Genomic DNA, 25447 nt, shown 5'->3' on the forward strand with positions numbered 1-25447 from the left:
GAAGTGAAGTGAAGTCGCTCAATCGTGTATGACTCTTTGCGACCCCATGGACTGTAGCATACTACGCTCCTCCATCCATGAGATTTTCCAGGCAAGAGTACTGGAGTGTGGGGTGCCATTTCCTTCTCCACGGTGTGTGAGAAGGGGTAAGGAATTCTTTAAAGGTTTTGAGATCCAGACACTGGAAAGGGCTTGTTCCGTTAGGAATGGTGGCGTTTGTTATGAGTATGGGAAAGAAATTTAATGCTGAGTTTCGTTGTACTTGTTTATACTTTAAGATTGTTCTTCAACCTCAGTTTCCTGGTCTGTGTTCTTAGTCCAAGGATGACGTTCTCATCCGTCTGTTGTCTGTTTTCCTGCTTGGCAGCTATTCATTGCTTTTGTAGACTTTCCATCTGCTTTCTTATATCTTGTCTCTAGTTCCTTACATACATTTTCTAATTTAGTTCTTTTGGTTTGGTTGCTATTTTGTCTTTTAACTACTAACCACATAATTATGAAATGTATACATTTGTGAACATTGGTAAAATGCATCTTTTATCTGCTGCACATAGTGCATCTGTAGCATCTGGTCTCCAGCTGAAATCTGCCCGAGACGACGTTCTTTTACTTCATTGTGATGAGACTTGTGCTCTAGGTGTGCCCCACTTTTCCTCAGTGTCCTCCTCGGTTACTGGAGCTTTCAGCTGATGCCTTTTCTTAGGCAGAAGGCAGGTGAGCTTGGTTAGTGGTTTCTTTTAAAACAACAACAACAACAACAACAAAACTCCTTACTGTAAATCACAAATACAAATAACCACACAAAGCATATGGTATAGTGTAGTGAATTATAATGTTCAGCTACCTCACAGGTCAAGAAATAGGACTTCACCAGCCATCTCCCGGTTCCTCTGTGATGACAGTCCTCTCCTCCCCTACAAAATTAACCACTGCTCTGATTTTTGAAGTAGTGGTTTCTTTATGATCTTTTACAGTTTTACCTCTCAAATGTGGTCTCTGGATACTATAGTTTTGTTTTTCCTGTAATGTCTTTTAAGTCACTTCCCTGGTGGCTCAGTGGTGAACAATCCACCGGCCAATGCAGGAGACACAGGTTCAATTCCTGTTCTGGGAAGATCCCCTGGAGTCGGAAATGGCAATCCTCTCCAGTATTCTCACCTGGAAAATCCCACGGCAAGAAAGAGAAGCCTGGCAGTCCATGGGATTGCAAAGAGTTGGACATGACCGAGCAACTGAGTGTGCACACACATCTTTTAAGTCTGTTACAATCTGTAGATTTCCTGCCAACCTTCATCCCTGTATTTTCCAAACACTTTCTTGAAGAAGCCAAGCTATTTGACCTGAAGAATCTCCCACAAACTAGATATTGTTGATTGCTAGGGGAGTAACGATGTGCCTCCGTCAACTGCATTTCCTGCACATTAATAGCTGAATCCAGAGGTTTGTTCACACTTCTGATCCATTTGGGCAAGATTGCAAGTAATGTAATTATGCTTATACCAGGAGGCATAGGGTGTCTGTTTGCTCCCTGCACCCCCATCCCTGGGTTATTACCTGTATCCAGTAATTCCTTGGGAGTTGCAAAATTATGAGATTCCATCATTTCATTTTCATTTATTAGCTAGGATGACTTTGTATAGCAGTGTTTCCTGGCCATCTGTGATTTGCCTACCCTATTATACCATTTACTTAGGAAAGACCAGATAAAAGCTTGATTCTTTCTCTTTATTTACCCTATTTTCAAATGCATGGGGTACCCTTAAACACACTAATGGGTTTCAAATAATTGCAATTGTTAATCCTTATTGAAGCCCAGATTGTTCCATGGTTGGCCGCTGGAACAACCTCTTCAAGTGGCTTCCAAGTTGTTTGATGTGACCCCAGTGGTCTGATCATGTCCCTGCTGTCTGTGTGTTCAGATGCTCCATCCACATTCGGCATTTCTTCTAGATTGTGTGGTTTCTTTTAGTGATACGTGATCTTCAAGAACACATTCAGGTCCATTTGGGTCACATTTCTACTGGGTTGGTCATTATATCTGGATCTTTTGATTTATATATTGATTAAATAAGAATTTCTAAAATTTCAGTGAACAAAGCTGGGAAATATTATCTATTTTATAAATTGCATTTCTAATTCAGATTCAGAATTACAGAGTTTTTACCTCATCCATATTCCATCCGGGGCTTCGCAGGTGGTGCTAGTGGTAAAGAACCCGCCTGCCAGTGCAGGAGACATAAGAGACACTGGTTCGATCCCCAGGTAGGGAAGATCCCCTGGAGAAGGAAATGGCAACCCACTCCAGTATTCTTGCCTGGAGAATCCTATGGACAGAGGAGCCTGGAGGGCTACAGTCCATAGCATTGCAGAGTCAGACACGACTGAAGCGACTTAGCACATATTCCATCCATATCTCCTTTCTTCTACACAGAGCTTCCTGATTCTCAGGAACACAGGAGTACAGAATATCCTGTGATTATTTACTTTATCTCATCTTACTTATACAGCTGTCTCAGAATAACAATATTAATACCACCCTCACCGATTATGATTACTGAAAAGAATTTTTTAAAAACTGATTTTTGTTTGTGCCCTCACTATGATCCCCTCCTCCCATGTTTTAAATTATAGTACTGTCTGCATTTTCAGATTTCATAAGCAGTGCATTCTGTAATCTTTTCTGCATAACCCTTATTTGGTCTTAGATCTTCAAGTAACGATATATTTTCGTCTTTAACCACTAGTCCTTACATGTCTCTCTAGTCATTTTAGTTGTCTGGAGAAGCATAGTTTCTGATTTCTTAGATGCTCAAAACAGGTTGTTTGTGCCCAGTTTAATATTTTTTGAATATATTGTGAAGTGATCGCCACATTAAGTCTTGTTAACAGCTGTCACCATACATGTACCAATTTTTTTTTCTTGTGATGAGAACTTTTAAGATCTGTTCTCAGCAGCTTTCAAGTTTGCGGTACTGTATTAGTAACTATAGTTTCCGTAGCACGTTTTCTTTTCCTGAGTGCCTTAAATATGCAACTACATTTTCAACGGTGAAGTCCGTTGAAAATTTAATTATCTGTGTTTTATAATTCACGTGTTAGCTTTTCCTAGATGCTTGAAGAAAATTTTTTTCCTGTCATATGCAATAATTTTAACAGAATGTAGCTTAAGCTTGGTCTTCTGGATTGGTGTGTTTAACTATGTGGTGTCCTTGTGAAGTGTGAAGTTTCAAATCTTTTAATTTTAGGATAATTTTCTTGAATTACACGTTTTAGTGTTTGTTTTTTTCCTTTGATTTGGTTTTCTTTTCCAGGAGCTTCTGCTATCTTTATGTTTGTTAGTTTTTCCTTGCCTAGCTTTAATATTCATCATTTTCTCCTGAATCCTTTTTTTTTTTTTTTAATTTCTGTTTTGACTTTAAAATTTTCTTCTTCTTGCCTTCTCTTTCTTGTAAGATATTGCTAGCTGTGTTCATTTACTCTTGTATTCCTTCTGGGTGAGTCTTCATTTCTAAGTTTTCTTGTGTCTGATATATATTTCTTTCTAATGTCTTCTATCATTTATTTTATTATATCTTCTAACCTGTTTTGAAACAGTTTGTTTCTGTGTTGGTTTCATGTGTATGTGTATGTGCGTGTGTGTGTGTGTGCGCACGTGTGTGCAAGTGTTTTTTGCTGTGCTTTCCTTGTAGGATAACTGTCCTACTCCTTATTCTGCCCTCCCCCCCACATTAGTAATGTTGTATGAGATTTAACCTCAGTACTTTTGCTTATTTTTACGCACATTTGGTTTTATTCAACTTTTATAAGATGTGTGTGGTTCCAAGTCATTTGTTTGGCTTCGTGGAGCTCCCTTGTCTGTTGTTGTGTGATGTTAAAAATAGGGCCCTTACATTTTGTGAGTTCCTGACTCTGTTCCCGTACTTTATTTTCTTTTGGCTCTTCTTTTTCCTTTCCTGTTGTTCCTGTTCTCCTTAATCTGTACTCCATTCCTGATAGTTTCTTGTTTGTTATGGGGCATTCTGCTGGAGGAAGCTGTGTGAGTTTTTAGAATTTATCTATGGTTAGACTGCTTAGCCTTTTCTGGTCTCTCTGTACTAACCTGCATCCCCATGACAAAACCCCTGCAGTCGCAAGCTGTTGTTAGCAGATTGACTCACATCATTACTTGTTGGAGATTTTGAGATCCTCCAGATCGTAGGTTTGTGAAGTATACCATTCCTTCAGCTTTCTCCCCTACAGATGTTAGTCTCCACAGGTCTTATGGCTGTGGGTGGTTTAAGCTCTCCCACCTGCTTGTATGTGGGGATTCATGAAGATACCTTGACACCCCATTTTGTGGTGTTGGCAGCAAGAGTTGCCTTTCTAGTGGCTCTGCTTTTACGGTGGGGAGTGAGGAAGCAAATCGTGCTGCTGTCCTCCTACCAGTCCTGGTATCTTAGTTTCTATTGAAATGGTTTTCTGCAAGCCTAGGATCACAAACACATGAATTCCTAAAATGTGACCTGCTGTTTGTTGTGGTTGCCCCCATTCCTGTATAAGCTCTGAGAAGAGGGATGGGTACAGAAGACCAGAGTGAAGGAGCAGTTTATCAATTACCAGCTGAACGTGGCCCCCTAACCCCACTGAGTTTCCCCATGCTCTGGTCTCGGTCATATCAGAGACGTAGATACTCAGTTTTCTTCTAAAATTTTTTTCTAGTCCAGGTTCAGGCATACAAGAAGTCTGTCTTCCTAAATAAATGCTCAGGATTGACCTGTGAAATCTCACCATAGATGGTGGGAAGATGCTATTTCCCCCCTCCCTCTCACCACCTCACTCCAAATGTAAGTTTTAGAACTTTGCATTTTCCCTTTTGGTGTAGCTCCTAGAAGGTGACTTAAAACATACCAACTTTTCAGAAATTTTTTACTTTGAGCAAAAGGAGCAACTGGTTTGATGACTGGGATTGGAGATTTGAGGAAATGTTTTGTATCATTTCTGCTATATACATTTATCTGATGTAATATATCAGCATGCAGTGGTAGCTGAGATTTTTACATGTTTCACTAACATTAGCCATTATAAGTGTCACAACAATTCAGTGTGTATGCATACATATTAAATAAGTATACATTTATAAAATATAGTTATAATTCAGATGGGAAAAATCTCAAAAAATATAACCATTGGGTCAACATTACTATTGGTTTTTTTACATAAAACCTTTTATATGTTTACCATACAGTATGTTAAGAAAATGCTGCTTTCCAGTTTTGAAGATACCATACAAAGTGAGATTAAGATGCCAGTGATCTCAAGGGCTAAGGTGTAAATTTAAATGAATCTATACATATACTATGAAACTGTTTTCAATAGGAAAAGAAAATCTTCAACAGATAGGCTGAAACAATTGAATATCCATATGACAAACAGAAACAAAAGCCAGAATTTAACCCTAACGCACACCATACATGAGAGTTAATTTGAGAACAATCATTGACTTAAATGTAAAGTAAAAATTATATATCTTTACAACCTTGATATAGATAAATATTTCTTAAAGAGGAGGTAGAAGATACTAGGGGCTTCCCTCGTGGGTCAGACAGTAAAGTATCTGCCTGCAGTGCAGGAGACCTGGGTTCGATCCCTGGGTCAGGAAGGTCCCCTGGAGAAAGGAATGGTTACCCACTCCAAAACTGTTGCCTGGAGAATTCCTTGGACAGAGGAGCCAAGAGGGCTACAATCCATGGGGTTGCAGGGAGTGGGACAAGACTGAACCCCTAATACAACACTTAACAAAAAATGATACTGACAATAAAAGAAAAAAAATTCATCAGGAGATATTGTTAATATTCATAGAGGAAGCCTCAGACAGTCAGAAAATGTTTACAACATATATGTAAGAAAGGAAGTGAATCTAGAATATATTAAAAACCTCAAACAAAAAACTACTGCAACTTAATAAGGCAATTCAGTTTTTAAAAATGACTTGAATATAGAGACACTTTAGGAAAGAGGATATATGACTGGAGGATAAGCCCATGAAAAAGTACTCAATATCATTAATCATCAGGAAAATGTAAGTTAAAACTATTAATACAATAAATGCCACCATAGAGCCACTAGAATGGCTAAATGGAAATGGCTGACAACTGATTGATTGTCAAGGATGCCTTTCTGGCAAGGAGCTCTCCTACTTTGCTGGTGGGAATGAAAACCATACCATCACTTGAACAATTCTTTAAAAAATTAAATATAGAGATCTATCCTGGACTCTATAATAGAAATCAAATCAGTGGTTGCCTCTACAGGTAGGGTAGAGATTGGTTGGGAAAGTACTTGAGAGAACTTTCTGAATGGATCTGGGTTATAAGGGGTCTATGTACATCTTCATAAAAACTAACTGAACAGTATACCTAAGGTCTCTGCATTTTTTTCTGTGTAAATTATATGTCAATTTAAAAAATTCAGTGCAGATTAAAAAATATGCAGTTTGGTAATGCTGTTTTATAAAATTACAATTTTTGGATGTCATCCAAAGTTTATTTGCATTGCATTTTAATTTTATTGTGCAGTACATTAGAGTAAAACTTAAAGGTTTCACATTTGGTTTTGTTCACCTGTCTCAAGCTGGTTTCACTGTATTGCATGAGATGAGTTTCAAAGTAAAGGAACCAGATTACATGGTAATGGCTATTTGATTATGCTGTGAACTGTTCAAGTCACCTTGGTTTTTATTTGTGAATTTTTTCCTACATGTTTAGGATATCTAATACCCACTCCTAGTAATTTGGCTACCGTTATCCTCTGTAAGGGGCTATTTACATAGGGCTCTGTGATAGGTTGATGGACTTCAAAGAAAAGATCTTGCCAAATTACATCACATCATCTTGTTAATTTTTGAAGTGTCTTTCCATTTTACTATTTATATTTGGTTAGATTTAGCCTCTCTTATCTTTTGTGATAGTCAACCTCTAGATTTCATATCCTTGCTACTTTATTGATTTTTTAATATAAAAATTCAACAGTGCATGAACAGTTTATTAATAGATTTTTATATATTTATCAAATAGTCCACTTTATGAATGTGTCCTTTTCATAAGAAGGGAAATATTGTACCTAGATAATATTATGTTTTTCCCAGAGTTAATTGGGAGAATTGTATGAATTCGTGCTCTGAGTTCATGCTTTTACATTTTTGTGGACTGCTTTATGGGAAAAAAAAAAGACAGAAAGATTTTCTTAAGAGTTCATTCAAATGTATTCACAAGAAAATGTCATAGCAATGTATATTTTTTTTGAAATGCTGTGAGTTAGGAAGTATGTTATATCTTGCCTTAGGAAAAATGGAGGATAAATATGGCCAGGTTCTTAAAAGACAGTGGATTTCTGCTATGTGAGAAGCTTCAGTGTTGATGAGATCTGAATGTAGTTTTTATGAACTTTCATTAAAATATGAGTCTTTGTACACTCTACTTCTTTAAATGTGTTTCACCTTTCTTACGTAATTCTGGTTATTTCGTATCTGTGATAGAGAGGCATGTCAGAGTATAGACTACATGTTGGAACATCATGGCTGGATCAACTGAAGATAAATTAGACTCTGTTTATGACACCTTTGGGAAAGAGGACCAAGATTCATGCCATTTTCTGCTTCTAATAGAAGACAGTGGTCATTATTTCTCTGCCTCTATTGTGTAATAGAGGCACAATAATGAAATTTTTCCAAAATAGCTGAATCTGGGATTGTGGTATCATAGACTGAGAAATTTATATGTAACTCACACACAAATGGAAAACCTAACATGCAGTACTGTTATTCAGAAACTGTGATTTAGTTTTAGTTACTATTTTATTTGAAACTGGCTTTATTGGAGTCAGCATTTTGTCTAGGGATAATCTGCCCTTCGGATGATTTGCTTAGAGGATAGGACCTCATGTTGCTAGGATAATGTTAGAGGACTTTTCCTTGCTGTTTATATTATAACAAGTGGGTGGGTGGGTGAGGACCTTGCCTTTAGCTAGTGCCTAGGAGTGCCCTATTATTCACTGAATTATGGCCAAGTGAAGGTTTTCAGATTTTGTATTGTAAGTTACCTCTTGAGGGCACCTTAATGTTTCATTGTTTGGGTTAGTCGCACCATTCATATAAAAGGCTGAGTGGGGTACAGACAGTACAAAATCAAATGTTACATTGTGGGGTGATAAGTGTAGTGGTGCTTAAACTGGGAGCCTGTGACTGTTCAGACATTTCATGCAGTAGTTTGCATGGCATGTACATTTTCTTGGGAGACAGAAGGTCTAGCAGTGGTTAAGATCCATTGTTCTAGAGCCTGATTTGAGATGTAGTTACCAGGTATTGATTTCTGCATAAATGTGAAAAGGCAGTTGCCTCTCTCAGTTCCCCAGGCAGTTGATTCCATTCTCTCCTCTTCTGTATGATGATATTAAATCTTTCTGGGCACTGTTTCATTTTGTGCCCCAATAGTTATTTACTGCCAATAGGACACTTCCTCTGACATCTCGTTGGGAGAGCTGAGAATGCTTTCCCATAATTCACCTTATATGTAGTGATTCCGTCAAATTACAGAATATGGTGGTGGTGGTAATAGATAAGTGGTGACTGTATTATGTGGTAATTGCTTAGAGTCAGCTATTAAGCTTCTTTCGACAATAAAAGCTTTTCTGGGCTTAGAGAACTAGGGGAATTACCATGATCCTAGTTTTAAAGGTCACTGTTTGTGATGGGTGGAGAGTTCTCATGTGTCTTTCTGTAAATCTGTGAAATTTAGTTTGCCCTGGTCCAGGTGACTGTGCATGAATAACAGGCAACAACACCGGAGCTCACAGGCTTGAGTTTGGTAACTGGCTTAGATTTGGGCTCCAGGTAAAGACTTTAGGGGCAATTTCTCTGTTCTTAAAAACTAGTAAATTAATAGGTCTTCTGTCTGGGAGGGCTCCTTAATTTCAGTGGGACACTGGCCAAACACACGGACTTAATGGTGTTAATATAACTTTGCTTCTTTGTTAGTAGCCTTGACCAAAGCTTCCTTTTTATGTGTACTTATTTTTCTCATAAAGGATCTTTTACTATTTTGTATTTTAACACAAGGGGCAGATGTCTCTGGCTCTGAGCTGGGCTTTGCAACATGTCCTGCCTTTTGAATGTTTCTTTCAGCTTGGGCAGCTCTCTTTGTTAAAAGGCCAAACCCCTTAGTGAGATGTTCTGGGAAAGAGGACCCCTTGATATTTGAAAGGTGAGAAATCCATTTAAGCCATGTGATGGCTACCGACAGCCCTACTGCTGGGTTCTGCTTGTTTTAATGTAAGTGATAGATGCTCTGGCTGGTCGTGTTCAGTAATTGGATGTGAACTCTGTAAGTGACATTTCATGGCAAGTGTGAGGGCACTGTGGATGGCACTCGATTTCTGTGTTGCTGCCTTAGGCTTCAGGGTAGAAACAAACCATAATGGAGTTTAATTATTAGAACATATATTCAAAGATTAGTTCAGTGCGTTTGTAATACCCTTCGTTGTTAGGTAACTGTTTGATTATTGTGCATGACACTGAGTGTGTGTGATTTATAATGCCAGTGTGTACAGTGCAGCAATAGAAATGCTAATAAGGCTGTGGGTAGGGAGGGCTGCCATCAATACTTTGTCAGCAGCTCGCTGCCAAATGGTCTTCTAGGAAAGACATGATCTGTAATCAAAGAGGATTTTGTGGAAGTAGCAAACATAGACAAAAAATGTTATGATAAAAAACAGTGTTCACTGCTTTCTTTCAGGAAAGGCTTCAGTTACACCTTATGAATGACATTTTCCCTTTTTAAGTGTGTCTACAGCCTTGATAGTTTATCACAGGATCAGGAGGAATTGGTCATAATCTACTTTCATTTCAGGGCCGGTTTTAGAAGGCCGCATCAAATGTAACATCTTACTAATATATTCAATTAGAATTTCTCTAGGTTCATCTTTAAAGGCTCTGTGCCCTCTAGTATCAGCAGCACTATGAGCATTTTTGAGGTGAGGTGGTCCCTGGATAAGACGCTGTGGCATGTGTGGAGGACAAAGGAGTACGTGGCTTGCTTCTACAAGCAGTTGGGAACATGTAGGGGTGTTTCTACAGTTGTCCCTCAGGAGATTGGTCCAAGGCCCACTGTGGGTACCCAGATCCTCAGGTGCTTACGTCCCTTATGTGCTGGGAGACCAGAAAATTCACGTCACTTGCTTGATGGCTCAGTTTACTTCATTGCTGTGATCTGAAGTGTACCCGCAATAGCATTGAGGTATACTTGTATATGTACCATGTATGGGGTTATATGTATGTGTAAGTTCTGTGTAACTTCTGTGCATATCAAGCAATAAAATGTTGTAAGCACTCCAGAAACCTTGCTCATGCTCCCTCCCAGACACTAACCCTATAGTAACTACTTTTGTGAGCTCTGACATCATAAATTAGTTCTGCCTGCCTTTGAACTTTATATGTAAAGGGTGTCGTGTGATATATATTTATCTGTGTCTGGTTTCTTTGGCTTAGTATATTGTTTGTAAAATGTATCTATGTTTTTGTATGTTAGAATAACTTATTTTTGATTGCTATGTAATAATGCATTGTATGAATATACTGTAGTTGATTCTAAACTGTTAGTGACTGTTTGGAAAATTAGAAGGATTTTAAAAGATCCCCTTCAGTAACTGAGCAAACAAGTAGATTATAAGAGTAAGAAGATAGGTTTCCTCCTCCAAGGGATCTTACTGACCCAGGGATTGAACCCGCATCTCCTGAGTCTCTTGCATTGGTAGGCGGTTTGTTTTTTTAAATCACTGAGCCATCATGGGAAGCCCGAATATTGAACAGCGTAGTTTAAAAATTTGAGTTAGTTGTCGTAAATACGATTACTGTGTCCAGTAACAGAAGAAACTATACTCAGTTACTGAAGAATATGCATTCTTCTCAGATACCTGTAGGCAGAAATGACTATGTTGGATCTTAATGCAAGTCTTAACATATTTTAGAGGATTGAAACCACATAGATCATGTTCTCTGAGCATAATGGAATTAAGTTAGAAGGAAAAAAACAAAATGATTATCTGGAAAATCTAGAAATGTGTGGAATAAAGCAGTGCACTTCTAAATATCTATAAGCCAAATAAGGAGTCCCTTGGAAATGAGAAAATACATTACATTGAATTACTAAGGAAATTATGAGTTATCAGAATTATTGGATGTAGCTAAAGATATGCTCAGAGGTAAATTTTTAGCCTTAAGTATATATGAAAAAAAGAAAGGTAGAATAAAATCAGTATCTTTATAGAGAGATTTAAAAATAATTTAAATCCAGGAAAAGGAAGGGAATAATGAAAATAAGAGATCATATTAATGAATTAATAGGGAGGTGTGCATTAAATAGTAATATCAGAACTTGCTCCTTTGGAATGACTAAAGAAACTTAAATTCTTATAAAGATGATAGAGAAGAGACAGAAAAGGCAGCGAATTACCAATACGAAGAATAAAACTGGGACAGCAGTATAGATCCCACAGGCGTTGATATCAGAGGATATTATGAAGGGTTTGCGGTTTTTACACTTAACATAATCAATACCATATTGATTTCCCCTGCAATCTCTTTATTCAGTATTATGCTTGCATGATTCTCCATTCCCTAGTTCATTCATTTTAAATGATACTATTACCTCTATGTACAATACTGCATGATTTGTTGAAAAATTTAATACTGACAGATTACTTGGGTCATTTCTAGTTTTTCACTACAAGTACAACCAAGGCTGCTACTCTAAGCTTTTTTTTTTTTTTTTTTTTTCATTTTTTAACCCTAACCCTAACCCTTTGAATATTCAGCTGTGGCACCAAACATTTGGAGACTTACACAGACATGAATAAGAATCCTTATAGGGGAATTTCCTGGTAGTCCAGTGGTTAGGACACCATGATCTCACTGCCAAGGTCCTGGGTTCAAGTCCCTTGTAGGGAAACTAAAATCCCACAAGCCTCATGGCATGGCCAAAAAAAAAAAAAAAAAAAAGCTTAGAGTAGCAGCCTTGGTTGCAGGGGAAATCAATACGGTATTGCTTACATAAAGTGTAAAAACTGCAAAACAATACAGTATAGTTTTAGTTATATGTACATACGAGGTAAAAGCATAAATAAAGCATTGTATTGGAATGACCACCAGTAAATTCAAATAGTGGTTACCTCTGGGAGAGTGACATGAAACCTGTCCAGAAGGACTGTACAGGCAACTGCTTCAGGTTTGGTTGTGTTTTATTTGTTAAAATATGTTTGGCCCTTAGTTTCTTACTTTTTTATACCTTTATGTCTATGAAATTTTCTTAATAAATTTTATAAGAGACAAAGGTAAAGAAGGTGGTTTTTTGTTGTTGTTGTTGTTGTTTGTTTGTTTGTTAAAAAAAAAAAAAGACTTCCAGAATTTTTGTGAGCAAAGCTCAGCTATGGCTGAGAGACAGACTTGAGTTTCTGTTCCTGTGGGTTGGGAGATGGGTATGTGGATTTATCAAAGTTATTTAGCCCCTTTCTCTGTAAAGAAAGAAAGTTTATGAACGTGAAAGTCGGTCATTTGAACAAGTCACTTAGTCGTGTCCAACTCTCTTGCAATCCCATGGACTATAGAATCCATAGAATTCTTCAGGCCAGAATACTGGAGTGGGTAGCCTTTCCCTTCTCCAGGGGATCTTCCCAATCCAGGGATTGAACCAAGGTCTCCCACATTGCTGGCACATTCTTTACTGAGCTGCAAGTGAAGCCCTCTGTATGAAGGCTTTCTCTGTATCATGCAGTCAAGTCACAGTACATTTCTTCCTGCCAATTTCAGGTGCTTTTGAGAGGACGGCTAGTTTTCAGGAAAATGATATCCCAAAAGACTAAATGCAGTATAAAAAATGTTACTTGCCCAGGATTGTATGGTTACTAAGTGGCAGATTTTACTGCTAGTGGCTTTTTAAAAACACTTAACTATTTTCTGACTTTTGTTTGGAGGGGAGGTGGCTTCCCTGGTGGCTCAGAGGGTAAAGAGTCTGCTTGCAATGCAAGAGACCTGGGTTTGATCCCTGGGTTGGGAAGATCCCCTGGAGAAGAGCATGGCTACCCACCCTAGACCTTTTAGGGGAAGGGTGGAGAGATTGACCAGAGGGTCTGTCCGTACACTGGAATGTTCTGTCAAGACTGGGTCTTTATCTGTTCTTTTCTTCTCCCAAATCCTTAGTGCCTGTCCCTACAAGAACAGCCTGATACCTGGAAGAAGCTCATTAAATACAGATTACATGATTTGAGGAAATTATGCTGTAAAATTAATTTGAAAAATTTCATTCACTTCAGCACTATTGTTTCTATAACTGTTACCATATACTGGGAGTTTTAGGAGGTCTTTTATGTGTCAGCCTAGTTTTATCTAGTAAATTATTTGATTTTGAAGAGCATTGGGTTGTTGTCTGTATGTTCTCCAGCATGAGCTGGAAGAAAGAAGCGTCACAGCTGACTCAGAGTTGTCTTTCTCCGTATTAATTTCTCTGTTTGTTAAATGGAGGAAGGAACTTCGATTTTTTTTTTTTTTTTTAGCATTCTCTGGCATAAAAGCTTTTTCAGCAGAGCAGATTCATCAATTAATTCTAAAGGAAGTGAGTCTTTTTGTGATAATGGAAATATTCCTTATCTTGATTGTGGTGGTGGTTACACAACATGTTTGTCACAGTTTTATTGTGTATGAGATATACTTCAATAAAGCTGGTTTAGGGGGAAAAAAGATGAGCCAAAACAATAAGGCAAAATCCCCAAATTAAAACACTTCTGAAAAAGGATAGAGGATGAAAGATTTTAAAAGATCTTCCTTCAAAAAATATTAACATTTATATAAATTGTATTGGTGCTTGAGCATGATGGGGAATCTTCTTGGCAAAAATTAACCCATTTTGAAGTGAATTGTAGCTCTGGTCATAGGCTCTTTTGATTTTCTTCCTTTCTTTTCTTTTTAAAGCAGCATTTCCTCAGAGCGGCTGTACTTGACGGAATACCCTGATCAATCATCTGGGATTAACTCAGCCCTCTCATTTCCTGCTTTCCATCTCTCTTCCAACAGGCCAGTGGGCCTTTGTTGTCTGGCATGTGGACTGAGATAAGCTCTCAGGGCATATTTGTATTAGAAGAATGGTTGTAGATGGAACAGTTAAAAATAAGACCAGTAGGTATTAAAGGTTGCAATCTTTGTTTTGGTTTAAGTCAAAAGGAAAGAAAAATAAATATGATTGATACTTAAGACAGACTGGTTTACATAAAGTGAAATAGGAAAACATGAATTTTTAGGGTTCCTGTTGATTTTTCCGCTTTTAAACCAAACTATTTGAGGTTGTTTATTGACAAGCTTAAAATATGGTAAAGAACCTGCCTGCCAATGCAGGAGACTATGAGAGAAGTGGGTTTGATCCCTGGGTCAGGAAAATCCCATGAAGGAGGGCATGGCAACCCATTCCAGTATTCTTGCTTGGAGAATCCCATGGACAGAGGAACCTGGGGAGCTGCAGCCCATGGGATTGCAGTCAGACATGACTTAGGCGACTTACACACACACACGCAGAATGTATTAGCTGGAATTGGATTTGTATTATTATGTATGCTGATATTATTTGAATTAAATAATTTCTGAACCTATATTAGTGTTCCTTAGAAGTGCAAATACTCAATTCTAAAAATCTTTGTGCTACTAAAAGGTGTTTTATTTTTTGGTGTTACAGCTGTACATTTTGCAGTTTAATTCAGAAAACAATGGTACAAAATAGTTATTGCCTAGAAAGAGGAAATGCTGGATTCATGTAAAATAGTTATGTTCATCTTGATAAAAGATGATGATTCAACATAGTATGGTAAGCTAGAAGGTTTCTTTTTGTTTCTTAAAAGTTGATGTTTCATGTTGCCAGTTTTCTTGGGTAAAAGGCAACACCATATTTGAAATGGCCACAGAGTTGCCTGGAATTAAGAATTGCTGAATAAGTTACCCAAGTTACTCTACCTACTTTTTCCTAGCAGGCTTTCAGCTTAATAGGTTCACCACTGGTTTAAAGTGTAACTGTTTAGTATAGACCTGTTTGTATTCTTGTTTAAATCAAGCTTTAAATATTTCTCAGTAGCCTAAGTTCAAATTTTAGCAAGAAAAAATCTTAGATTGAAATGAGGCCTCTTACCTAGATTTTCTTTAACTTCCTGCTCACTATTGGAATGTCTGTATAACTAAAAATAAAATCTGTTTAATATCTGATTTCTCACTACATGTATGCTTTTCAAACATTTCCAGCTATGGTTCCATTTGCTATTAATAAAACTGTTTCAACTACCAGACTCTGAGAGAGAGGCATCTGGGGCCGTTTGTGCAACTTGTTCGCTTCATCCTGTAGGGCAGCTCTTCTCATGTGTGGTTGGTCCATGGTCTGCAGGGTCAGTTCGCTTTCATGATGACACCGAGACATCATTTGCCTTTTCACTCTTCACTCTCTCATGAGTGTACCGTGGAGCTTCACAAAGTCTGAATGAGGTGTGATTGCAGATTCAAAGGACTGCAGAATCAGATGTGAGAATTTTTTTCCTTAAGCCAAATGTAAGAGATTTATAAAAACATAAATATTGCTCATTTGCTTTAAAAGGATAGTTACTTACTGTAATTATTTACATTAATGTAATGAGGTTATATCATTTAATGAATTAGTAAAAATGTCTAAAATTTTTCTTTAATTTTCTAATATAGCAGATGTTGATAAGATATGACCCACATAAACTGAAGCTCTTTGAATGCCTCATTAATTTCGATGAGTGTAAAGAATCTTGAGTCTAACAAGTTTGAGAAACCACTTTCATAAACCACATGTTGACTCGGTGATATCTTGTCAAGATATTTCAGCATCAGTTTTTAATAGTACAATCTGTGTGATATCTGTTTAATCATAGTAATCTTAGTGATTTTTATTTCTGAAGTAATGTGATAGTTTAATTTGTGAAGCTTCTAGAGAATTTTGGAGGTCTACAGGCCAGGGTCACCCCCTCCCCCTGCTCTTGAACTTCCTTTTCACTCCTGCCCCACCATTGATGTGTGATAGAGTTGTATAACTTTTCTGGCCGTGTCATGTGCAAGAAGTGACTCACTCCCCCAGAATGAGGAATATCGCTGTCACTGTCACCACCATCATCAAACAACCAACGTATTGCAGATGTGTTCAACTTTGTAGTTTGGGGGCTTGATTGTTTAAGAAAGAAACTCAGTGGAATGCTTAATTCTCTTTAATTAGGGATTATGAGCAATTTGGCAATTTCTTATGGTGCTGTCTACAAACAGTGATTTTTATCTTGGTGGGTGAAAGAAATCTTTTGGGCCAAATAGTAAATTTGTGGTTATGGATTTTTCTGGTGTAATCAAAGCTGCTGGAAAGAATACTGGCTTTTAGGAAGGGATTTTTGCTGCAGATTTGGGGGAATCTGTGTGTGTGTGTGTATGTGTGTGTGTGTGTGTGTGTGTGTGACATAAACTCTATTCAGTTTAAGAGGACAAGGACAGGAGAGGTTACCTAATGATGCTATGTGCTATCTTCTGAGGCCAAGAAAGATGAATTTCCCTCTGCACTCAGTTTTGGTCTCAATGCTGCAAATTTCATTGTTCATACATAATGTCATCCTCCATAGAAACTGTCTTAAGTTTTGACTCCATAGTTAGCAGTAGAGAGATAATTTTGTTTTCATGCATCTTTTTGGTTCTACCATTAATAAATCATCATTAAGAGGCAGTGATTTTGAAGATTTATTTCTGATCATCAGAGCTGGTGTTTCAACATATTTTTAGTTGCATCATTTTTCTGGGGATTCATATTAACCAGTCATCTGCACATTTTGGTTGTAAACACTGTAAAAAGTCTTCTGCCTTCCCTGAGTTGTACTGTCCTGCTTCACCATCTGATTACAGGTGATGTACATCCTCTTACACAGGCCCAGAGGCTGATGCAGTTTCTTGAAAACAGTCTTTTGGATTGAGTGCCACAGGTTTGTGAATTGAGCTTGTCACAACCTTGATTCTAGGGCCTTTGAGCAGTAAGCAGCTTAGTCAAATGGATATGGTTTGTTTCTGTTTCTTTTGTCTATTTTATTCACCATGCTAGTTCTGAGTAGACCCCTGTGTAGTTTCAGGTTATGTCCATTTGCAAATGCCAATCAGTACATGGTAAATAGCTGCTTGTAGAGTCCAAAGGCCCAAGAAAGGAGCTCTGATGGCTGATGCTAGGAAAAAATAGAGGGCCAGCTCAAGAAGAGAGAAAGAACTTGCTCTTCCTTCTTCTTTTGGTTCCTTTTGGGTCCTTAAGAGATTTGGATGATGCTCGTCCACATTGGTAGGGCAAATCTCTTTGCTCAGTCTACTGACTCAATTTCTGTGCTCGTCCAGAAACACCTACACAGGCACACCCAGAAATAGTGTTTTACCAGTTATCTGGGCATCCCTTAGCACAGTCAAGTTGACACATAAAAGTTTAGCATCATACCACTAAACAGGTTTCTGTGTTAGAAATTCAAGTGTTGTGGCCTCTATAAGGGAGATGTGCTCAGTCATAGTTCTTGCACAGGTACATTCAGTCACCACTGGGTAGTGGATATATCTGAGAAAGTTGGAAGAAGGGCATTTTAGGACAGAACAAGTGTGGATGCTTTGTTTACTCAGTGTCAGATGTGCTCGCCCTTCCTCTATGCTTTCAAATAAAATGAAGCAAAATGTTTAGTTACTGTCTCAGTATATTAAGATATGTACATGATTGTGTGATTATCTGTAGGAGATACTTCAAGCCCTTTCTCCTTTGAAAACAAGACTCTGGAGCCAGTGTTTCAGCCTTTTCCTAACCTCCTGGGACCCGTGCCAGAGCCGAATGCTGAGATGGGTGGACCTTGATGGCCTGAGCCCTGGTGGCGTTTATGTGTTCCTGTAACTCTGATGGCATTTTGAATTGTTATGGCTATAAAGCTCTTTAGCTACAGATATATAGAAAATTTTACATTGCTTGTGTCTTATGTTAGGAGCAGAGTAGTGGTTTAAAATAATGTTACAAAATATTTCCTACCTGATTTCAGTTGGACTAATCTTAGTCCTGATGTTTATCAGCACAGTTGAGTAATGATGATCTTGTGGTTGGTACGGAAAGCTTATCTATGGACCGATCCGCCTGTGCTTGTGCCTGGAATCCTGTCCGACTCTTTGCGACCCCATGGACTGTAGCCTGCCAGGCTCCTCTGTCTGTGGGATTTTCCAGGCAAGAATACTGGAGTGGGTGCCACTTCCTCTTCCAGGGAAGTCTTCCCGACCCAGAGATGGAACCCATCTCTCCTGCATGGCAGGCAGATTCTTTACTGCTGAGCCACCTGGGAAGCCTGCCTGGAGTTGTGCTTGGCCTTTGAAGAAGAGTAATCTTAGACCCCTCTCTCTGTCCCTAGTCCGCTCCCCAAGTCAGGAATGGTTGAAGCTGTTAAGACTGTGTCCTAAGGGCTTGCGTGGGTGATCTTCCCAGCAGGCATCACCTGTGATGGAGTGGCCTCAGCAGGGTTGACATTCTACTCCATACTGGCCATGCAGCACCCTGGGAGGGTAACTCTTTACTGTACTGTCTTCGTTTTGAGGAGACGCATCACAAGTTTCTTCAGAGGGAATCTTCTTAAGCCATATCATATACAAATGTTAACTGTTTTTATTCCCCAAATTTCTGGAAAAACTTGACTGACTATTTTGAATTTTTATACAACAAGGATTTTGGTCTGATTTCACGTGACTCTGAATCGGGACCTTCCATTATTTGAAATGTGAGCTCCCAAGAACTAAGCAATTAAAATTTTGAAGGAAGTGCTCTGTTGTCTCCAGAAGATTATTTTGACTTTGCAAATTGTTCATTTGATGAATCCACCTTCATATCCTAGTTAGGTTGTCTTTGGCCCTGATCCATCTATCACATCTGATAACAGTGGGGGGACTAGAATGGCCTGTTTGGAGGGATCTGGGAGTTATGATACCTGCCAAGGCCTGGTAGGTGATTGATGGACAAAGAAGGTCCTTCCTGTGTAATGCAGGTGAGTATGAAGTTATCCTTGTTCCCATTCTGGTTGGAAATAAGGAATATTGAAAAGGGAATCTCTGTACTTGTCTAATTGGTCATTAGTGAGTGCCTGTCCTTCTCCACCCACCCCATCCCACCCGCCTCACCCCTGCATTTCTCTTATGTTTTTATATTGCATAAAAATTTTTCCCAGGAAAAATATGGTCCTTGGAAGGACACAGATTGGCTATTTAAAATAAACGAAAGTACTGTGTTAACAATCATGAAAGATCACTAGGAAGGGAAATTGACTTCTTGACCTTGAATCACATATATTTACATTTAGGATGGGCTACTTGTGTGCTGTTAATAGAATGAACCAGTGTCACTTCAGCAGAACCTCCTGTTTGCCTTCGGGTCTGGTGTCTGCCTTTTTCTCCAGTGTTTGTCAGTAATCTTACGCTGAATGTTTAATTTCAGTTCTGACTTTTACATTCATTAATTCTAAACCTATTGCCTGACATGCAGAGATCTGGAAATCCTCCCTATACAGAGAGAAGATGCTCAGTCATGTCTGACTCTTTGCGACCTCATGGACTGTAGCCTACCAGGCTCCTCTGTCCATGGGATTTTCCAGGCACGAGTACCGGAGTGGGTTGCCATTTCCTTCAAACACCTTCCAGTCGAGCTGTCTTTTCTAAACCCACATGGTGATGAGTTTTGTGTTTTGTTAGACTCTTTATCTCCTTAAATTTAAATGCATCCCTCATTTCAAGAAATCCGGGCCAGGTATGTGTACAGATCCATAATTCAACCCAGAATCGGCCTGTCTCCTTTCCTGCTCAGGGCCACTGAGACTTCACTGTAAGCAGATTGAATGTGCTGCTGTTTTGTGGTTTTCATGCTGGTGCCTCCTACCACCTGGAAGCAGTCAATACATTTCTTTCTCCTTAAAGAAAAATTGGTGGAAATACTTCCTTCCCAGTGGCTTCTTCTCTGTGTTCAGAAGTATATCCCAGGACACCTTCAGTTGGGGGGCTTTTCACCGCTTCCTTCTTCATTCAGCATTGTGTTAAAATGTCTCATTCATAAGCACTTTGACCATTATGCAGACTTCCAGAGTCAATGATGAGGCATATTTGTTAGAAATACTTGATATGCTTCTTGAATTGTTGCAAAAGTGAAGAACTTTCCCCCTAATTTGCTACTTGGTGTGTTTTTGTATTGCTGTTAGGAGCATAATTTTGGATCTGTGAAAAGCAAAATTTATAACCAGCCTCTTAACTTAACTTCTCTCTTCATCTGTAAAACAGTGATAGTAATATCTAGCATTTATTGAGAGCCAATCCACTCTACTTATATTCATTTATTTCATTCTCACAACCTAATGAGTTATAAACTATTATTTTCCCTCATTTTATGTGTGAGAGAACTGAGCCTTGGAGAAGTAATTGGCCTTAAGTCGCATAGCGCAGTAAGTTACAAAGCCATGAGTCAAACCCAGGTGGTTTGTGTTGAATCAGATGATCTCCAAGTTCATGCCTGCCTTTAATTGTGATTTTGAGCAGGTCTTAGTCTAGTGAAAAGGGTAAAGAAGATGGAGATTTCTGGTTGAGCAGTACCCATGGATCTGAGGCGGCTGAGGGAGCCAGTCCTGTGCTCTCTACTCCCTTCTGCTCTTCCTCAGTGCACATCATCAGCTTCTGTGGGAAAGGATGTTTTAATTCCTAAGACTCCTGAGGATGGTAGTGTTAGGTAACACCATTGTGTGATACAAAGGAAGCACGAGGGTGCTTTCCTCGTCCCACTTTATCCACTTGGTTTCATCTGGAGAAGAAGTCTACACATAAGCGAATAGGGGAACCAGACCATGGAATCATCCTGTTCTGTCCCTCACTTGTCAGATGGCAGATGACTCCACCAAGGTCACCCCCAGCTGACTAGTGACTGCGGACAGCACCAAAATCCTAGGTTACCTGATTTTAGTCTAGAGTCTCTGAAGCAGCACAGTGCCTCCCTTTATAGACGTCTCATCTTCAACCAGATTCCCAGCCTATTTAGGAAGATTGTGTCCATTACAGCTATTTACATCCGTTGGGAACTTCTGTCTTACGCTGAGCCTGCCTCCCTTTGTTGCGTTCCATCTGTGGAATCCGGAGTCTGGAGGCTTTGGTAGCACAATGCCGCCACTCCCTGGTTGTCAGGTAGTATTGCACTGGGAAATCCAGTAGGCTTTCAGCTCCCTTTGTAAAGGCTGATAATAGGAGTAGTAAATCCAAGTGCAAACAGACCAGAGTGGTAATTCTGTGTGGGTGGAGTCATTAAGTGTGTCTGGCTCAGAAGATAACACATATTATACCTCAGAGCATCAGAATCACTGGCTTGGTTCTGAAAAAGAGGCATTGTCTAATTGCCCATTGTTAATACTTTTAAAAAGTTATCTCCGTTCCTTTACATTTTCAAATACCTTATGTTTTTTCTGCATCTTCTGAGATGATCATGTGGTTTTTGTCTTTTGTTGATGTGGTTGTGTCACATTGATTGATTTGTGTTTGTTGAACTATCCTTGTGAACCTGGGATGAATCACACTTGGTCATGGTGTATGATCTTTCTTATGTGTTGTTGGATTTGGTTGGCTAATATTTTGTTGAGAATTTTTGTGTCTATATTCATCAGAGATATTGGCCTGTAACTTTTTTTTTTTGTGGTATCTTTGTCTGGTTTTGGTATTCATACGTCTTAGATGTGTTGCAGAAATACATAAAAGTATAAATTTTAGAATAGTGTTGCTAGAATCGCTGGTTGATCTGAATTCCTTTGTGCTCTATCAGGTAATTCATTCCTGTAAGTGTTGAAGCATCTGTTAGTAGCTAAGTGGGTAGATAGACATCACTGTCATCTCCTGGAAGAATCCATATTCTAGAGAAGACATCACTGACAATTCTTAGTGAAGTTCTTGACGTTTTCTGTGAAGCATTAGTTGGAGTCACTTACTATCAGAGGAAACAGTGCTCTTTGGGTACCTGTTCAGCTACAGTGTTTTTATGTGTCCTTTTAGGTAGTTTTCCATAATCCTGTTTTACAGAAGGGTAGATGAAGAGAATCTTAGTAATGTGCTCAGAGTCATGTGACAGGGAAGTGATGGAGTGGGGATTTGAACCCTGACAGACATTCCTTCACCTCCCTGTAGTCCATGTTCCCAGCACAGCAGTGCTTGAACCAGGGTTTAGTCTTACCATTGTGCTTTAGCTTTCCTTGAAAAGGAAACCATTAGACCATTGGTTTTCAACTGGGAGTATTCTGTACGGGAAGGGGAAGTTTGGCAGTGTTTGAAGACATTAGGGGTGCCGCTGGCAGTCGCTGAAGGCCCAGGGATGCTGCCTCACATCTAACAGGGTGCTGGGCAGGCTGTGCAACAGGCTCATCTGGGTCCAGTGTCCATGGTTCTAGCTCAAGAGACCCTGTAGGGAACAGTGTGTTTACTTAAGTGGGTTTATCCCTGAGAACTGCCGCCCAGGCTCAGCCCTCCTGCCCTGGCGTGTCTCCTTCTGTCCCTGGTGCCTGCTCTCGTCTTGGTCTTGCTCTTCATCGCCCTGCCTTGGGAAGAAGCCGCAGCCGTGTCCCACTGCTCTCCCACGGCCAGTGTTTTGGATCTCACTGACTGTGCCTTGGTCAGCAGTGCAGATAGAAGGCCCCATTTGTTAGCAGCTGCTGAAGGCCAAGCTCCTGTGAGGTTCAGGTTCCTCAGCGTCCCACAGAATGCTTTCCTGAGCTGCAGGCAGGTGGACCACGTGCGTTTATCTTGTGTGTGTCTTGTGCCTTCTCTATCTTTGTGTCTTTCTTAGATCTTCTCTTTTGCCTAGAAAAAAATTCACTGAAGTGTTTCCCATTTTCCCCCAGGTCAGATGTTGCTTCCCCCATAATCCCTTGCTGGAAGTAATTGCTTCTGTCTGTAAACTCCTGTCTATATATAAACTCCTATACTATATGTAACATGTATTCTTTTCATGCAGCCTACTGATTTGTCCTCCTTTTCCTACCTGCAGTATAAATAGTATAGAATATAAAAGTGCAAAATGGATAAAAACTAAAAAGTACCCATTATGTAGGATTATTCTTTGCAATCTGTTCTACTCAAACTAGTCATGATGCCCTGTATTTGACACAGTTAATTGTGAAAGTAAGAATCTTAGTGTGTATGGTATTTACTTTGAAACAGTTCTTCACATTTGAGTTCAGTCAAGACTTCTGGCAGTTGTTTTCTTTTTTCATTCTGGTTCTTCAAATGGCTTAGGTATTTTAGCAAAAATAGTTAAGAGCCATCCTGGCCTTTTAGTGAAGACTTCATATCTTCTCATTTATTAAACCTGAAGGATCTGACTTCATTAGAGAAAGCTCCTCTAACCTACTTTAGGCTTTGGCCATCTCTTTTATAAACATGAAGCGTTTCTCGATTTTTTAGCTCTCATTCATTTCTGACCGTGGACTTGGGATGAGAAGGTAGAGGCTGCTGAGAGGACTGGTGTTGCCCTCACCTTGGGGAGGTCTATTACTGCCCTCAGCTCGGTTGGAGAAGTGTTTCTGAGGCCCTGAAAGCCGTAGTTTACTGCCATGCTGAGATGCTTCTCAGCCAGGAGCACGGAGGTGGTCCCCTCAAGCTCTCCACAGCCTTCAAATGGAAAGAGACAGTATTTGGTCCTTTACTCTTTGAATGAACTAGAAACAAGCTAACTTTCAGGGATAACATGGTTAAGTATGCCACACACATCTATAGGACCCTGATAATCATCAGACTCTTTCTTATTCATAAATATTTGTGTTAAGGTGTTCTATTCTCAGGACATCCCAAGATGATCTCCCCTCCACGAACTCATAGTATCTTCCTCACCAGTGATTTGCTGTGTTCATTGCAATAGAGCAATAAATGACAGAAAAAGGGAGGGAGGATATAATTCAGTCTGGGTGATTGGCAGTCCTTGAAGAGATCTGTTAGGTCTTGCTTGGTAAATTCTTTCTGATTTATTGCCCTTAATGGCCTTGACAGTGTGCTGAAAACAGTTTATAAATATTTGCAAAACAATTAAATCTTAAGGTAGAAAAAGTATGTATTCATGTAGTACTGCATACATAGTTAATGTTAAATTTAAAAAAGTATAACACTGAATGAATTAGTTAATTAAACTGGGGCAATGTATAGATTCAGGTTTGGTTTCCTTTGTTTCCTGAAATAAGTTACTTTGAGGGATAGAATCATAAGAGTATTTTGGCTGGGATTTTTCAAAATGTAAAAATTGACCTCATAATTAACTTGTCCATATTTTTGTGGTGCTGGTAGTAATTGTGTGTCCCCTCCTCTGCCTGTCCGCCTGTTCCCAGGGGCTTTTGATCATGGGTATGGTATGCGCCTGTGGGCGCCTGCAGTCCTGTTCCTAATGCTGTTAGATTTTCCTTTTCAGAGTAAGAGGGACCATCTACTCATGAACGTCAAATGGTACTACCGTCAGTCTGAAGTCCCAGATTCTGTGTACCAGCATTTGGTTCAGGATCGACATAATGAAAATGGTAAATATCTCCTTCTGGTTTGACCCTTACACTTTCTTAGCTTTGGGCAAAGTTCTTTCTAAGAACATTCATTAAATAGAGATAACCACTGTCCAGAATTTTCACTGAAAAAGCATTTTATAAATAAAGACTTTACTGGAGTGTTCACTTTTTTGTTGGGTTCTTTTACTGTTTCTGCCTTAAAAGAGAAGCAAAATGATCATGTGCAGGTAACATCTTCTCCTTGAACTTGGAGTAAAGATACATTTTCAGAAATAAAAGTAGCTTTGTCTTCTTATTCCTTTTTCTCACCTAATGTTGAGCTAATGACACTTAAAATCCTATAGAATTACATTTTGTTTCTTTTAAATAACTGTATTTTTGAACTTCTCTGAATTCAGGGTTGTGAACTTCAGTTTTCAAAGCAGAGCTTTCCTGAGTATTTTGAACTTTAGTTTGAGTATTGACTTTTAGAACAGTAGGAAGGTAGTTCAGAGCATCTTTTATTTTTTTCTTCCACTCGCATTGTAGTTTCTACCCAATAACTTCATTGGCATATGAGTGTGCATATGTAATATATACATATGTAGTGTACATATGAATGTACATTATATAAATGTACATTCCATTTGTTCAGAAGTGTAATAGCTTCTTTTCATTGACTTCTTGTTTTGAAAGGTGCTAGGCCTCATTTTAGCTGATTGACATTTGTTACCCATTGTTTATATGCTTTAGGGGTTGTCACTCCCCACTTCCGGATGAGGAAATCAGGGCTCAGAGAGGCTGAGAGAGTTGCCGAGACTTCCTGTCTTCTGAGTGGAGGACCCAGCGCAGGGGTCCAACT

At 39.0% G+C, this 25447-nt stretch overlaps 1 protein-coding gene across 2 annotated transcripts in view; it reads left to right on the plus strand.

Annotated features, from left to right (window-relative positions):
* Positions 1-25447, plus strand: part of RERE (arginine-glutamic acid dipeptide repeats) — a 416860-nt gene that overhangs the window by 217479 nt on the left and 173934 nt on the right. For both annotated transcript variants that reach the window (XM_052653908.1, XM_052653909.1), the window contains exon 5: positions 24519-24624. In XM_052653908.1, the coding sequence (XP_052509868.1) occupies positions 24519-24624 (106 nt within the window). The remainder of the gene's footprint in view (positions 1-24518; positions 24625-25447) is intronic.

The sequence above is a fragment of the Budorcas taxicolor genome, chromosome 16 (assembly GCF_023091745.1).
Source record: "Budorcas taxicolor isolate Tak-1 chromosome 16, Takin1.1, whole genome shotgun sequence".
NCBI lineage: Eukaryota > Metazoa > Chordata > Mammalia > Artiodactyla > Bovidae > Budorcas > Budorcas taxicolor.